This window comes from Rousettus aegyptiacus, unplaced genomic scaffold (assembly GCF_014176215.1).
Source record: "Rousettus aegyptiacus isolate mRouAeg1 unplaced genomic scaffold, mRouAeg1.p scaffold_m13_p_6, whole genome shotgun sequence".
In the NCBI taxonomy this organism is placed as follows: Eukaryota; Metazoa; Chordata; class Mammalia; order Chiroptera; family Pteropodidae; genus Rousettus; species Rousettus aegyptiacus.
In genome coordinates this window covers 77,161,578-77,178,564 of record NW_023416309.1, presented here as the reverse complement: position 1 = coordinate 77,178,564, position 16,987 = coordinate 77,161,578, and the positions used below count along the sequence as shown (strand labels likewise).

At 33.6% G+C, this 16,987-nt stretch overlaps 1 protein-coding gene across 1 annotated transcript in view; it reads left to right on the top strand.

The window, feature by feature from the left end:
- The window catches only part of PAFAH1B1 (platelet activating factor acetylhydrolase 1b regulatory subunit 1), a 67,257-nt gene extending 50,955 nt beyond the window's left edge, over positions 1 to 16,302 (top strand). Inside the window, exons 6-11 of the mRNA XM_016138890.2 lie at positions 4,096 to 4,264; positions 5,997 to 6,099; positions 7,309 to 7,537; positions 9,155 to 9,256; positions 11,335 to 11,491; positions 12,384 to 16,302. Of these exons, the coding sequence (XP_015994376.1) occupies positions 4,096 to 4,264; positions 5,997 to 6,099; positions 7,309 to 7,537; positions 9,155 to 9,256; positions 11,335 to 11,491; positions 12,384 to 12,457 (834 nt within the window). The 3' untranslated portion in view covers positions 12,458 to 16,302. The remainder of the gene's footprint in view (positions 1 to 4,095; positions 4,265 to 5,996; positions 6,100 to 7,308; positions 7,538 to 9,154; positions 9,257 to 11,334; positions 11,492 to 12,383) is intronic.
- The last annotated feature ends 685 nt before the right edge of the window (positions 16,303 to 16,987 follow it).

Genomic DNA, 16,987 nt, shown 5'->3' with positions numbered 1-16,987 from the left:
GTGTCAGCAGTGTTTCAGCACTATTAATGAATCTTCCTTTAGACTTTTATTTTTAGTCATCTATCATAAACAATGTTCTGTTTATTTTTATACATGAAGTTTTTTTTTTTTTCCTTATAAATTACTTCTTTGGATATTGTGTAGAACGCAAAAAAACAAAAAACAACAAAAAAAACCTGTTTCTATTCCCCTTCCATACTCACCTTTCTTCAATTGTGGTAAAGCTAGGTGATTTCTAAATGATCATTGTGATAAAACTACTTTTCAAAATTTTAAAGAAGAACACAAAAACAGATTTTTTGTGTAATTTTGTGACTGTCTTGGGCAAAGTGATTGATATATTTAAGGCTCAATTATCTCATTTGTTGGAAAGGAGGATTAAAAATACCTGCCATAAGATTCTTTTGCTTAAAATGAAGTAATATGTACATAACGTGTATAACAGTATAGTGCTTGGCTGATTTAAATAGATAGTAAGGACTCAGTAACCTATAATTACTATTAAAGTTATCAATAACAAAATTAAATTTTATTAAATAATTTATCAAATAATTTCTTTTGTGCATCTGCTAAATACAGTGGGTTTATGTTTATAAATGTCAGGGATTTCCTTTTAGTGTCATTAATTTATATCGTCAACATTTGAACTATAGGAAAACTGATAGAAGGTAGATATTTGAAATAGTTCATTACAGTATTTTTAATTGCATTATTTAAATTTTTGAAACATTTCTGGTTATCATTTAGAACTAATTCTTTTTTAAAAAAAATTTAATTCACTTTAATTAAAAAAAGAAATGACAGCAACCTGGCACTTTGGTGGGTGGGAAGGAGGGAGAGAGTGCCAGGAATCTAACAGCTTACTGGCATAGGAGATACCATGATCATGAACTAGTTAATTCCTAATATCTTTAAAAAATTGAACAGCAAACAAAAACTGAAAAATACATTCCACTAATGAAGCAGATTAAGGATTGCCAACTTTAATATAAAAAGAGTCCAAATATGAAAAACAGTAATATTTACTTTTTACATGAGGATTTCAAATAAGAATTTGATGAAGCAGTCATTCTCATTACGTTGGGAGAACAATTTAGCAGAATATATGAAGGGCTTTAAAAGTTTATACTTTTCGATCCTAAATTCTTTTCACCATCACTGTGTGGCCTAAGTATTGCAAAATGAGGACAGATATTTTTCATTATTCCAAGATTTTCACTTACAATGTTTTCTATAATAATGAAAAATTTTAGCAACCATAGGAATTCCTTTAACTCATTTCCTGTTTGCCCTGAGAATACTTGCTGGTGGCACTTGAAGCTGCAGTGTTTACCCCAAGGTGACTAACTCCCTGATTACAGTCCTAACCTTATTCCAAAGTTTGCCATGAAATATCTCGCTTTTATTATTATTTTCACATTGCTCTAGTGTATTGATAGTCTTTGGAAACAAATGGCATCATTCTGTTTATAGCATTATGTTTTTAGTAGTGTTATTACCACTTACAAAATATGGTAATTCTCAATTGCTGAAAATGTCAAATCCTAGAAAACATAGCATTCCTATGCGTGATGTTAATTAACATCGTTCTTGAGCAATTGTTAGCCAAAGATTCATTTGATGAATCCAATGTATGTATACATTTATATTCCATTAGGATTAGAGGCAAGTTCTATTTAGAAATAACTTTAAGAACAGTTTTTCTATTTTATTTTCACATTGAAAACCAGTCAGATTTGTTTCAGCCTCAAAGAGTGTGTTTATTTGTAAAATTAAATTAACTCTAGCAGCAAGCTGCACTTTTTTTCTAAATAGGAAATAGATTAAAAAGAATGTTCGCTAAGTTTTTAATGAGATAAAAAAAGTCTTTATGGTAAGAAGTAAAGGAAAAACCAGATAATGAAGTATACACATTCACTGTACTTAAAGAGCATAGAAAAAATGGAAAAAACATGCCATTGATAGGATAATGAATATTTTTTATTTCTTTTATATCAATACATTCTAGACTTTTTATCATGAGCATTTATTACTTTTGTAATTATACAAAATAAATAAAAAGAAAAATAAAATTCTTATTAATTTTTGACATAAATTAACACTGAAATGCCCTGTTTGCTCACCATATATGAAGAAATGCTTAATTTTCTGGTTATATTTATTTTAGAGAAAATGCTTTAATGTTTTTTAATGCATGAAAGTAAAATTAACAAACTGACATGAACTTCAAGATCACACCTTATTTTTAGTATGTGAAATATTTACCTGAATTCTTGGTGTCAAAATTAAAAACTTAGGTACCAAAATAAGACAAAGATATTTCAAAATATATAGAGAGACCCATACAATACCATTCATGAACACAGATGCAAAGTCCTTAACATATTATAAGCAAATTAAATACAGCAATTCAATAAAAGGATAATATATCATAACTACGTAGGGCTTATCTCAAAATGCAAGCAAGCTTGGTTCCACATTATGTTCAGAAAAAGCATTTGACAAAATCTAGTGTGCACTCATGAGAAAAACTGAACAGGTAGGGAGGGAGATTTCTTAACCTGTAACAGGTAAAGCTATTTGAAAAACATACAGTGAACAAAATACTTAATGGTGGAAAGCTACTTCCCCTTGAGATCATGAACCAAGGCCAGGATGTCTAGTCTCAACCATTTATATTCACCTTTGTCCTGGAGTGCCCAGTCAGTGCAGGAAGGAAGAAGGAAATATAAAAGGCATACAAATTGGAAAGGAAGAAATGAAACTGTTTTTATTTGCAGACAACATGATCTTCTATGTAGAAAATTCCAAAGACTCTACTAGGAACTATGACTGAATTTAACAGGATCACAGGATACAAGGTCAACAGACAAAGCATAATTGTATTTTTGTAAACTAGCAGTGAATAATCGAAAATTGAAATGTAAAAAGGCTATTGATAGTAGCATCAAAAAATCACAAAATACTTAAGGATAAATCTAACAAAAGTACACAAATTAAACAGTAATCACTTCTATGTAGAAGTACTTTAACATTTAAATGATAAAAATGTTTTATTTATATCGGGAATGGTTCATAAGCTTTCTGTTAAAAGTTTTTAGAAGATAATTTATTTTTCTTAGGCTAATTTTTTACATAGTTATCACATATGTAGTTTTATGTTCATTACATAATGTTGTACACATGTTCTAAAATCCATATAGTTGCAAATTTTATATCTTAACCATTCTCTAGTATTGGATATTTAGATTTTTTCATAAGTTTTCAAAATGCATTTTCTAAGTTTCTTTAAATTGGTTGGTATATACCCTACTACAGATAAATTTGAACTTATGGGAAGAATGGAGTCATTTGATTTTAGAGCAATGTAAAGATTAAATTTCTGACTTGTATTTGGCCACCAGAATGAAGTTTAGTATGTTCTTGAGGACTGTTTCTAATAATATTCTTTATTTTGAATTTTTATAAGAGTTTGAGCCAAATTGACAACATATACCAGGGAGCAATATCTCAAATGTTCCTTAATAATAATAATTCTTGATCGTTCCTCATTTTTGTTAGAAAATTACCTTTAAAATATGTGACTGACTTTGTTTTTATATCAGAATGACATATGCTTTTGTTAATCTGCAGTGCTTGGACAGTAACATCTCATGAAGTCTTTCCTTGGCCTCTTAGGTATCTGAGCTCTGCTTGTCTAGCAGAATTGAGTACTCGTACACCTTGATCCGTGACCTTATTTTCTACATGTAGATGCCTATCATAGCCCCCTGAAACTTTTTTTTGTACTTTATTTATATATCCGTTGCCTCCTCTCACCCTGGGAAGGGACTTTGTCTTTATATGCATAATCACTAGCATAATTAGGTAATATGGTAGATAATGTGGTACTAGAGGTCTGTTTTAATAATTGCACCATCAATTTTCTTTGTAAGGAAAAGACCAATTTATACTTCAGGATGTGCTATTTCTAAGACTGCTACCCTTTGTCACTTGATCACTTAATTAGTAAGGTGCCAGACTTGCCTGCTGAGTGCAGATGTGAAACGAAGGAGCGATGGGTTGATATTAACCAATTTTCTGTTCATGTGACAGGTGTGGGATTATGAGACTGGAGATTTTGAACGAACTCTTAAGGGGCATACAGACTCTGTACAGGATATTTCATTTGACCACAGTGGCAAGCTTCTGGCTTCCTGTTCTGCAGATATGACCATTAAGCTATGGGATTTTCAGGGCTTTGAATGCATCAGAACCATGCACGGTAAGGAGTAGAGGAAATAGTATTTTGATACTGATTTCTAACATGGCATTCCAGAGAGAAGAAAATTGTTTTCTAACAGAGTATATATTCCCTTCATTCAATTAATTGTCTATATTGGCGGAGGGACCATATGATCTAGATGGTCTATGGATAAGCTACAGAAGTTGACAAGTTGTTTCTGTCATGAAGTTCTGAGTATCTCTTAGTGTTTTATGTATAAAATATTTAACTTGTTTTCACGAATATTTTTGGATAAGAAAAACTGTTAGGATATATGTCTGTGGGAAACTGAAGTTCAGAGAGAGTAAGTATAGTATAAACTGGAACCTAAATTCCCTGCTTACTTTTTTAATGTTCCACGTATACTGTTACAGTCTCATGGTTAGGTTGTTTTCCTGGGTTTTGTCATGGAGACTACGCTGAGGCAGTTTGCCTTTGTGGAAAGGGCTTTGGAATTAGATATCTGGGTTCAAGTTCCTACTTGTTTACTTATGGCATTAAGAAATTTTAACTTCTTTCATCTACAAGATAGAAGTAATAATACCTAATTCATAGGCTTGTTGTGAGGATAAATGAGATTGCATACAGGCATAACTTGGAGATATTATAGGTTAATTTCTATATCACAGCTGAAATAAAGTGAGTCTGAATGTTTTGGTTTCTCAGGGCATAAATTTTAATGTTTATACTGTACTATAGTCTATTAATTTAAAAATAATTTATTGCTAAAAAATGCTAATCATCATTCGAGCTTTGCAACAAGGTGTAATCTTGCTGGTGGAGGGTCTTGCCTCGATATTGATGAAAATACTGTATTTATGAAGCACAATAAAATGAGGGAAGCCTGTATTTTACTCATCTTGGTTTAATGCCTGGCACTAAATAAGGATTTTTGTTATTTCTTTAAACATGATGAAATTTGAATGTTTTTATATAAGAAACACATACCATATTAATAATAAAACTGATTATCCAGTGATGTTAGCACATGAGTAAGCTATGTGATTACACAGATTATATAGAGGGTGTAATTCAAAGGGTGTGTTTCCTACGTATATTAAATGCATTCAGGAAATTTACCAAGTAAAGGAATTCTTTTGAATCATTTTGTAAAAATCTATGTTTAACCTGTATCTTGTTGTTCTCATTTAAAGAAAAAGAGTTCTTTCCAACCATTGTATATTCCTTAAAATAATGATTTTTTTTTTTCAGTACTCTCTGGGGCTTTTTCTTCAAAAGATAGCTAATTATGGTTGTGAATAATATGTGTAGAATAATGCATTTTTTAAACCTCCATGAATATCAACTACAAAAAATAATTTTCAACCACTATTTAAAATATAGAACCAAATCTTCATTTTTAAAATTTATACTGTTTAATTTTATAAATCTTATTTCTGTTTTATATCTTAGAATATCAAAAGTGGAAATTTGTGTTTTTTCTAATGTTCATGTATAAACATTCATTGTATTAACATATATTCAAATGCTGATGATGCTGATACCTTATGATTTTAAAACAGTTGTATAGGTTGAAATTTAATCATAAATTAATCTGGCTACTTATTTCATTGTGGATTATTTTATTGTTACTAGTTCCTTATCAAATTGTGAAGTCCATTGTATTTAAAGTTGCTATATTTGAAATCCCATGATGAAGTCTCATGGTAAACTGAGGTTTAATTGCTTTGGTGGTGTATCACTTAATACGTTATTGTGTTATCTGCTTTAGGCCATGACCACAATGTTTCTTCGGTAGCCATCATGCCCAATGGAGATCACATAGTGTCTGCCTCAAGGGATAAAACTATAAAAATGTGGGAAGTGCAAACTGGGTAAGTATATTTAGTTGAAAAGGTGTCAGCTAAAGAGAGATTAAACAGAATTTTGTGTTCTAAGTGTTCCAGTAATTTTTGCTTTAACCCTTACTGATCCACCATGACAGTTGTATTACATACTTTAAAACTAAGTTTTTTTCAAATGGCCAACAAATATTTGAAAAGATGTTCAACATCGCTAGCTATTAGGGAAATGCAAATCAAAACCACAGTGAGATACCATCTCACACCTCTTAGAATTGCTATAATCAACAGAACAAGTAATAACAAATGTTGGAGAGGATGTGGAGAAAAAGAAACCCTCATACACTGGTGGTGAAACTGCAAATTGGTAGAGCCACTATGGAAAACAATATAAAGGTTCCTCAAAAAACTAAGAATTGATCTACCATGTGATCCAGCAATCTTTCTACTGGATATTTACCCTAAAGACTTGAAAACTCATATCCGAAAAGATATTTGCACATCGATGTTCATAGCAGCATTATTCACAGTGGCCAGGACATGGAAGCAACTGAAGTGTCCTACGATAGCTGATTGACTAAAGAAACTGTGGTTCATATATACAATGGAATATTACTCAGCCATAAGAAGAGATGAAAGAAAACTAAGTTTTGATCTCTAAACATTTGATCCTAGAAAAGAACAGAGAAATTATTTAAAAAAAAAAAAAATGATGTCTTTGGGAGCCATTTTCTGTGTAATGGCTTATTTTCTCTGTGGTCTTCTTTTAGGTGATCTCTGTGTGTTGAAGTAAAATGTAAATAATATTGTGCAGGTATGCCCCTATTAGGTTTAATTTGGCTGTGCTTAGAATTATAAGATTGTTATAATAGGACCTTAGCCTGCTCGTTTTACCCAGATTAGTAGAGCATGCCTTTTCCCCAACATGGCTAGAAATATTTTTGTTAGGTTTATTGTGTGTGTTTAAATTTTAAAGATTTTCTCTCTATTTTACCTTCTAGATTTTGATTGGTTAGCTCCTTAATGATACTCCCATCAGCTTATTTTAACTGATATTTGACTTTCCAGCCAGTTCCCATCTTTTATTAACCAAGAATGTATGTTTATTTTGTTGACTTGCATACGGTTTCTCTAACTTGATGCCATTCTCTTCATTCTAGTGCCTAGCTAGTTTTGTATTGTTTCTGGGAAGTGTCCCAATGATTGCCATTCACAGTGTAAATTATTACTTAATTTTGACAGCTACTGTGTGAAGACATTCACAGGACACAGAGAATGGGTACGTATGGTGCGGCCAAATCAGGATGGCACTCTGATAGCCAGCTGTTCCAATGACCAGACTGTGCGTGTATGGGTTGTAGCAACAAAGGAATGCAAAGCTGAGCTTCGAGAACATGAGCATGTGGTAGAATGCATTTCCTGGGCTCCAGAAAGCTCATATTCTTCCATCTCTGAAGCAACAGGATCTGAGGTACTGTGATTTATGTGTTATTTCATGATTTTATTACTGATTTCTGAGAACTAGATAACTTTACTGATTAATGGGGCCATTAATGCATTTAAAAATCTGTATTCCAGAATTCTGAATCTTGAAATTCTTTACTCTTTCCAACTTGCAGATGTGTTTATATTTTTAAACCGGTGATTATTATTTCTGTCAGCTAACCCTTAAAATGTGATTGGGGATGGGGTTCTCTTGAAGAGTAAAATGGTCATTCTAATTTATCTTAAATGCCATTGTTTTACAAGTATAACAGTGGAAATTAAAACTATGGGAGAGGTTAAAGTTTTCTTTTAGAAGAATAGCCTCCTTTAAGTAACAATTTTATTTATAAAATAATTTTTGGCGAAATGCAATTCCATATTTAAATGTTTTAAATGAAGAATATTTTATATGGAGGTCATTAACGCTCGATGATTAGAAACAGTAGCTGAGTCTTGATTTTTCTTATTTCTTTATGATTCTTGTGTTCCTCATGATTTTATTTTTTATGATAAACTTAAAAGTAAATTACAGAATATTATTTCTGTAAATTTTTATGAGCCAAAATTAAGCACATTTATTTTTTATAGAGACATTCCTATTGTGGATTTTTAAATATTATATTTTAAGAAATAAAGGAGAAACCTACCCTCCCCACTGCTGCCCCCCCCCCCCCCTTTTTTAAATGAATCTTCCATCGTAATTTCTAGTTTTGCAGTCTGGTTGTATTTTTTAAGTTCTTTTTACTGCCCTCTGGTGGTGGTTACTTACCATATATCATAAATTTGATTCTGGCTGATCTTTATATCTAAAGGCAGAATTAAATCATTTTTAAATCCTTCTTGATGACAGAAGTCTTGAGCAGTAGATTTATTGTCTTGATCTTGTAGTAACTGAATCTCCTCCCCACCCCCCATAATTCTCTCCCCACCCACTTCCACCCTGACCTATGGATGTTGCCATTTCCCCTTTAGAACTGGACCTCTGAAGTTAGGGTGTCTCCTCCCACATGCTTGCGGCGTGCTCCCTGGGCCTGGAGCCCCTGGCCCACTCAAGGGAGCCTGGTGGACCTGGGGTATGGTCCATGGCTCTACCTGGGGTGCGAACCCAGGACCTTCTGCGTATAAAGCAGACGTGCTAACCACTACACTATGGAGTCACACCCTAGAAACTGACTCTTAGCCCAAGTTATTATCTGGGTTCTTCCCATGTAGCCTAGGTTCGTTAAAAGACTTGTGCATTTTGATAGAGAAAAACAAATTGAATAAATCCTGGAGATCTAATGTACAGCATGGTGACTACAGTTAACAATACTGTATTATGTACTGGAAAATTGCTAAGAGCATAAGTATTCTCACCACCAAAAAAAAAGGGAGGAGTGGTTATGAGAGGTGATGAATATGTTAATCAACTTGATTGTAGTGATCATTTTGTAGTTATATGTATTTCAGATATCAAGTTGTATGCCTTAAATATATGCAATTATTATAAAAAAAATTGCAGTTTTATAAAATTGGAAATATAGATAATTGCTAGGTAGAAATCATATAAAATCTTTACATAACTTTTTACATGGGAAACTTAACTTTTGTATGTTTTCTGTAGACTAAAAAAAGTGGCAAGCCTGGGCCATTCTTACTGTCTGGATCCAGAGATAAGACTATTAAGATGTGGGACGTCAGTACTGGCATGTGCCTTATGACCCTTGTAAGTTTGAATAATCTTGCTGCTACTTTTGCATCTTTACTGTGTTTATACCTTTTGAGGTTAGATGTCTTGTGATATCTATTTAATATGAATTATTCTAGACTTTAAAATAACTTCTTTATAAAGATACTTTTATTCCATCATTACAATGATATGAAAGTTATTCCTATTCAACATTATGTTATATAAAGGATCTCCAAAGCCAGTCAGTGTTCAGAAGGAGATTCTAGGTCACTATATCTTTAAAAATGATATAATATTTGTTATGGATACCGAATGAGTATAGAGTCATTTATTTTTGAAACTATTTGTTTCTCTTTTATTTTAGTATGAATTCTTTATTTCCTATTTTTTCACGTTTCAGTTTATTTGGTTTATTTTACCATTCTGAAATTAATGGTGCTAGCTTTATGATTCAGAAATGCTTATTTCATTTTAGGAACACCTAGATTTCAGTATGTGGGTATATAAATGGTAGTAAAGATTTATGGGCATTCTTGTTTGCCTCAGAAACTTCCAAGGGGATCTATGAACGTAAATTCAGTAGCAGTTTTTGTAATTTGGCATCCATGTTTGTTTTAGAGATTGTTTAGGTGCTAATTGTACCTGGAAGTGATTATCTCTGTAGGATATATAGACACATAACAGTGTCATCAGGAATTGATTAGAAAATTAAATAAACTCTCCTCTAGTAGTATTCTGAGCTGAGTTAGATTTAACATATTACTATTAAAAGAGATGATCGACATTCAAAATCAGAAAGCATGTGTTGTTCTCTTCTGTAACATACAGGTTATCATTCGTTTCCCTGAAGGTTTCTGGCTCCTATTTTTCAGCAGAAGGGGGTTACATTTTTTCTGCTTTATTTTGATGTGGACATAAGAAATGTGATTTGACTTTTGTGTTGAGGCTTCTACCTCTAGTGACGGTGACTTTTATAGGTCACTATAATAGACTGAAGTTGTAAATAAGGGCACAGGCACAGTAAACGAAGGCAAAGGATATGTTGCCTTGGTCATCTTTTTTAAAAACTAGCTCTCTTTTTTTCAGTAATGTAGTTATTTACAGTTCAGAAAAATTTAGAAATACACAGAAAAACCAAAATAAGAAAGTAAAAATGAGTTAGATCACTGTACCATATCTAATAATACCTACCAAGTATATTTTCTAGACGAGCTGTCCAATAAACTTTCCACAATGATGTTCTGTATATGTACTATTCAGTATGTAGCTTCTAGCCATTTTGCAGCTATGGAGTTCTTTAAATGTGGCTAGTGGGACTAAAGAACTGAATTGTTGATGTATTTAATTTTAGTTTATATTTAAATAGCCACACTTGACTAATGGCTACCCTGTTGGATTGTGCAGTTCTAAACCTTTTTGTTAAAGTACTATGTAGATGAATATTGTAGGTTTTCTAAAATAAAAATATACTGTACAAACTGCTTTGTAGTAAACTTTTAATTTAGAAGGTTTTATGATACTTGCTCATGTCATTAGGTATTCTACAGTGATTATGTACAGCGTTTTGATGAACATCTTTGTTAACCAAATCTCCAGGCACATTCTTCATTATTTCTTAGGCTAAATTGCAAGAAATGGAACTGCTGGGAAAAGGGATTTAGATAAATGGATGAATGAGTAGATATGCAATGAATACCTGTATATCCTTCACCTAGAGCCACTAGTCATTAACATTTTCCCATGCGTGTGTACATGTGTACATTTTGTGTGAACAGTTTGTGTTACTTGTAGATATCATGACAACATGTATCTCTTAAGAACAGGGGTATTCTACCATTGGCCATGATAAAATTATCACACTCAAGAAATTTATAATTTTACTTTAGCCTCTGTCCAGGAGCCAGTCAAGCATCACACATTGCATTTACTGTTCATGTCTTGTTAGTTTTCATTTTTCTTTAATCTAGGAGAATACCCTAGATTTCTTTTTTTTGTCTTTTTCAGTATTGACTTTGATGTGTGTAGTTTCAGTGCACTACAAGTAATGACTTACTATTTTCATAGATGCCCTTTAAACAGCTTATTCCTAAGTCAGATGCCTTTTTATTTTGAAGGTGGGTCATGATAACTGGGTACGTGGAGTTCTGTTCCATTCTGGGGGGAAGTTTATTTTGAGTTGTGCTGATGACAAGACCCTACGTGTATGGGATTACAAGAATAAGAGATGCATGAAGACCCTCAATGCGCATGAACACTTTGTTACCTCCTTGGGTATGTATGAGTTATATATTTTCTGAGCAATTAAATTTTGGAACACCAGACATAACAGTTTTATGTAATCATGTGGACTTTTCCAGGTAAGAAATGACTATGTTTTTTTAGAGCAGACTAGAGAAGACAGGTTAAAAACTTCATAGATTCCTATTGTTTGTTTTAAATTCTCTTTTCCTTAATTCTTTCTTCATCATCAGCCTTATAATAAAAAAATTACTTTCTCCATTGCATAACATTGGTTTTGGAAACTAGAATTGTGAAGAGGATGCTTACTGACCACTCTGATGGGTAATTTTTCTCCCATATTAGCTTGTGAGTTTCTCAAAGGAAATCTTACTCGACCTTTTTTCCGTGGCAGATATATGCTATCATGTACTGGGAACTCAGGGAATTTAAGTTTAATAAGCATCCTTACTATCATTCGGACCTGAACCTAGAATTGAAGATAGTGAATATAATAAAATATAATACACAGGCTAGGTTGTGGTGATCTAACAATGAAGATAAAGCCTCAGCAGAATAGGGCTAATGGCCACCTCACGGGATGGTTACAAGGATTAAACATGAATATAAAGCATTAGTATTTATCTTAGGACATAGTAAGTGTTCAGTAAATGGATACATTGAGGCTACCATTGTTAGATTTGAGTGTTTATTCAGCCTCAGTTGGGATGAGGAGTAGTTGGTGCAGGGTTTTTGTTTTTTTGGATGTATTAATACTGGATTTAGTCATTAAGTCTGGTTCTCTAACACATAGTTGGTTAGCTTAATACTTTTTAGAGGTGAATGTGTATAGAAAAAATGTGATTTCTGGCCTTTGGACCTTATGATTTATTAAAAATCACATCTGGCTCAATCTGACTTTAAAAAAGCCTTTTTTTCCTTTCAGATTTCCATAAGACGGCACCATATGTGGTTACTGGCAGTGTAGATCAAACAGTAAAGGTGTGGGAGTGCCGTTGATTGAGTCTCATTTGGCCCCTGCTCCCTTTTTCCTCTGGATGCACTCTGATGATACCATGGTTACCCCATTGAGCTCTGTTTAAATAAATATTGTCCTTTCATGTAAATTATTCTGGATGTAGATTGAGCTTATTAAATGTTACACACAAAGTATTCATGCATGGTGAATCCAAATTGTATACTGTAAATTTACATACGTTGTCTAGAAGTACCATAGGGTTTAAAAACCTGGGCTGGCATTGGTCACACCAGGCCTAAGAAGGCAGAAGTTGAATAAATTGAACTAGGGCACTAAACTGAATAGTTGACAGTGTCATTTTATGTTGAATTATTAATTCCTGTTTTTCTGCTATCTGTTGGTGCCTGACTTGATGGCCTCATTTGGGGGAAAGTGGTGGTTATTAGGGCTTTTTCTGAAATGTGTATCTATGTAACATCACTTAAGTGTGCTTAATAAATCTTCTTTAAAGATGTTAGATAATAAGGCTACAATTAAAAATCTTCTGAACCATCTATGTAATTACTGAGGATTTACACATTGGAATTTTTGTCATGACACATTTGCCAAATCAATAGAATACATTTGTTTTGGCAGCCTGTCAAGCAAAGGCTAGTGGTATATTTATGTAAGAAAATGACTGTAAATCTTAAGAAAAATCTCAGCAGCTAATAGCAAATCATTTATTTCATTTGGGTCTTAATGCTTTGTAAACAAGTTGAAAAACACTGTAATACTCTAAGCTTCTATTTTCCACACTAGACACACTTCTAGTTATATTCTCCATACTGTTAGACTGTATAGTGATGTGACTTCCAAGTAGAAATTAATCTTCCCATTTGAGTGTGTCATGGTACAAATCACTATTTGTTTTTGTTTTTTAGGGATGTGCAATGTGCATTACATAATGACAGAAATATTGAAAAGGTTATGTTTGCCCATTTCAAGGGAGTGGGAGAAATAACAGCAGTTTGTTTTTCAACATGAATCTGATAGCAATTTGAACTGTGTTTAACTTAACAAGTTTTAAAAAAAGACAGGGTTTAATGGAGCGTGCATAAAAATATGTACTGTTTTCACCATTTGTTTATATGTAAATGTTTATAATATATGGGCCTGTCTATTAAGTAGATAAGTCTGTATATGTATATCGCACACATACAACCTCCATGTCCTTGGGTTTTGGGTTTTTGAAGAAGTGCTAAAACATACAAATAGAATAAATCTTGCTGTGGAATACCATGCTTTAGAATAAACCCATTTTGATCGTAACGCTTCTGAAAACTAGATCTGACTCTGATTCTGTGGATATGTTTCCCAGCTAAAGGAAAATCATTTCCTTTATCTTCCCTTCCCCCTCCATTTGGGTTGTTCAGCATTTTATACATCCCTGATATGTTGTATATTGCGATCCAAAGTTATTACAGATAGGTTTAAGATAATTTTTATTGATGACTTTGGAAACAATATTCCATTACAGATAATTAATAAATAATTTCATTGCTTAGCTAACCAACAGTTTTTTTAAGGTCATATGAAAAGTTAACAGAACAATGAAATAACAAAGACAGTTTAACAAAGAAATTTATCCTGAATTGCATTTTATTCATTTGTGTAACGTGATTTTTTTTAAATGGCCCTTTTAGTAATTAATGGAAATTTGGTTTCTGAAAAAGACAAAGGGTTAGAGTTAACGTCCTGTAGATACACAGAGAATAGGCAGTATATTTATTAGAAACAGCTTTATGTCTACTTGGTGTCTTTTTGTTTGCTTTTTTTTTTTTTTTTTTTTTTTTTAAATTCCTGAGAGATGTCTCTAGAAGGAAAAGTGTTTTGAAAACTAATGGCTATTTTTGAGGACAAAAAATTATAACTTAAGCTAATTTCTTAAATACAGTAGAATAACTTTCAGGACAATATTGCCTCATACCCTGCTCACATTGAGAAGTCTTTGTTTTCTCTTAGCTGTTCTGACTGGATTTTTCTACAAAAGCTATGGAAAATATCTTTGTTCTCGTTTGCTGCTATTTCCTGTCCTGTTTTAAGAACTATAAATACATAGAAATGGTGCATCTTAACATTTGTTTGTACATGTATAAATGTCTTGTATTTTAATTCATTTTTAGCATGTAGCAACAAATTGTTTAAGGGTAAGCCACAACATCTAGAAATCACTCATAGATATGAACAATAAAGGAAAAAATGGTACTGATTTAGGAGGAAACAAAGTTGCTATCTGCTGGGTTTTTTACCCTGTAACACACAGTGACTTTCATTGACAAAGAAGGAGAAACATTGCTCTGTAAACAAAAGTTATCCTTACTTGGGAGATTGCCACAGCCTGCTGCTTAGTTGAGTTACTAGACATCCTGCATTTAAAAAGCAGCAAACATTGAATCTCAGGGATGGTCCTCAACTGGATCCAAATGTAACGAGCCCTGTTTGAATAACGAAGGGGTGGGAGAGAACGATCCATCCACAATCCAGAATCAGATTTGCAGAGGTTTCCTGCACTGTTGTTTGACACTGCCCTGTTGATGCCCTTTCTTCCTGTTTCTTCCATTTTCTCTGTCTGCTGTCTAACCCTGTGCCTTGCCTGGGATACGTACAATGATTAGGTTACTGGTTTGGATTATAAGTAGAGGAATTTATTAATTGGTTTAGAGGTTCACTGCTGCTTTGTCACTTTCTCAATCAAATTGGCCATTTATTTAAGAAATAAAATGCTGGTAGAACTGCATCCTCAGATGATTATTGACTTTGTGTGTGTGTGAAAACAGACATTCCAGTGCCACCCTAATATAATGTGCCCAAGAAGTCCTAGCTGCACTCTTGAAAGTGTAAGCCACGGAAACTGTAGTTTAGATGTCGCTTGGAGAATAGTTGCTTTTTGACATGGCATCTTGCACTTTAGGAGACTAAGACCGTCCAGTTTTGTCCATGTGTGGTGTGACCAGTGGTGTGCCCAGAGCACTGCTCTAAAATCACTAGTGTTAGCAAGTTGTCCGGGCTGTGGGGCAGGTGCTCTCTATAGTCTTTGGAAGCTTTGGCTCTCGGTCACCAAGCCCAGTCTCCTTACTGTCAGTGCCCTGCTCTCCTGTTTGCCTCTTTCTGTTTCTGTGTGAACTTCCAGGTAATATCACTCATTAAATAGTTTTTTTAAAAAATTTATTTAAAGAAAAACTATTTAAAGGATATTTTGTTGACAGTGGTGGCTTGATAATCCTTAAGCAACTGAAGTTAAAATTGTTGAATTAAAGGACAAGGCACTTAAAATGGTTACTCTTTCTGTCCAGCTGTATATAAGTCCAATGTGTTAATCTAGATGATGCAAAGAAGAATCTCCTGGTAGAGAAGCAACATGTACAAAATCAGTGAAAAAGGTTCTGTTTTTTTCCAGTGGGGTGGGGGGAGGGCAAGCTGGATTTACAAGTCACAACTGGACTGAACTGGCCTTTTTATCTTCCCACTATATCATGTAAGTAGCTGCTTTCTTGTCCTGCCTATCCTTCAGGCATCCCTAAAGCTCACTCTGAAGATTACAGAAACAAACACAAAATCTTCGAGTTAGAAGTTGATTCTGACACTGACATGAAGGCAAGCATTGATTTCATATGAACGTTGCGAGGTGGTGATTGGAGAAAACAGTTCCCCAGATTGTAAGAGTTGACTGAAGATATTGACACAATTTTAAAAAATCAGTAAAGGAATGTATATAATATTGCTTTGTGTTTTACAGTAAGATTTGTTGCTCTCAGACTGTGTAAAACAAAATTTATTCATGTTTTCTGCATATTAAAAAATCTTATTGTACCAATTGGTAAACTATTAAATGCCTATAAAACTAGATGTGATTTTTTTTTTTTTAATTTGGTCTCTTTGTGCACAGATTTAAAACATTTAAGTCCTAAAAGAAACTGGGACTGTGTTAAGCATTAGTCATAGAGAAAGGTGCAAATTGGTGGTGGGGCAGTAGGGCCTTGTGGAAGGCTTTTTTCCCATTAGGGCAGTGCCAGCACCGCCTGTTCTGTCTGCTTCCTTCTATTTGGAGGTATGAGCTAGGTGCCATGGCTGTTCAGGTAGTGGGCTTATTCTTCAAGCTCCACCCTCTGCTCCAGCAGTCCTTTCTGACAGAGTCTCTACAGCTGAGGCCAGAGAATTTAAACCAGGAATGACCTATTGTGTAGCCCTTCCTAAAAAGTCTTGGCCCTCTTGTGGTCAGGGCCTCCAAGATAGGACTCCCTATTGCCCTTTGTTCTCAGTGAGCCTCTTACTCTGCCCAATGGTCTTGGCATCTTGAAGATTTTTAATACTTTAAAATTTTGGTTGAGATGTAGCAAAAGAATGTTCACCTTTGCTCCAGAAACTGCACTGCTTTCTCTGCTTTACATGTGTTGACTATCCTGCCTTTGATCTCCAGGGTACTGCTCATCTAGCCTCCAAAGTGTCATTAGGGCATCCATGAAGTCTCCAGCCTTCTTTATGTATAAGAGATTGATGAGGCTTTTTCCTTACAGCCCAGTTGCTTTACT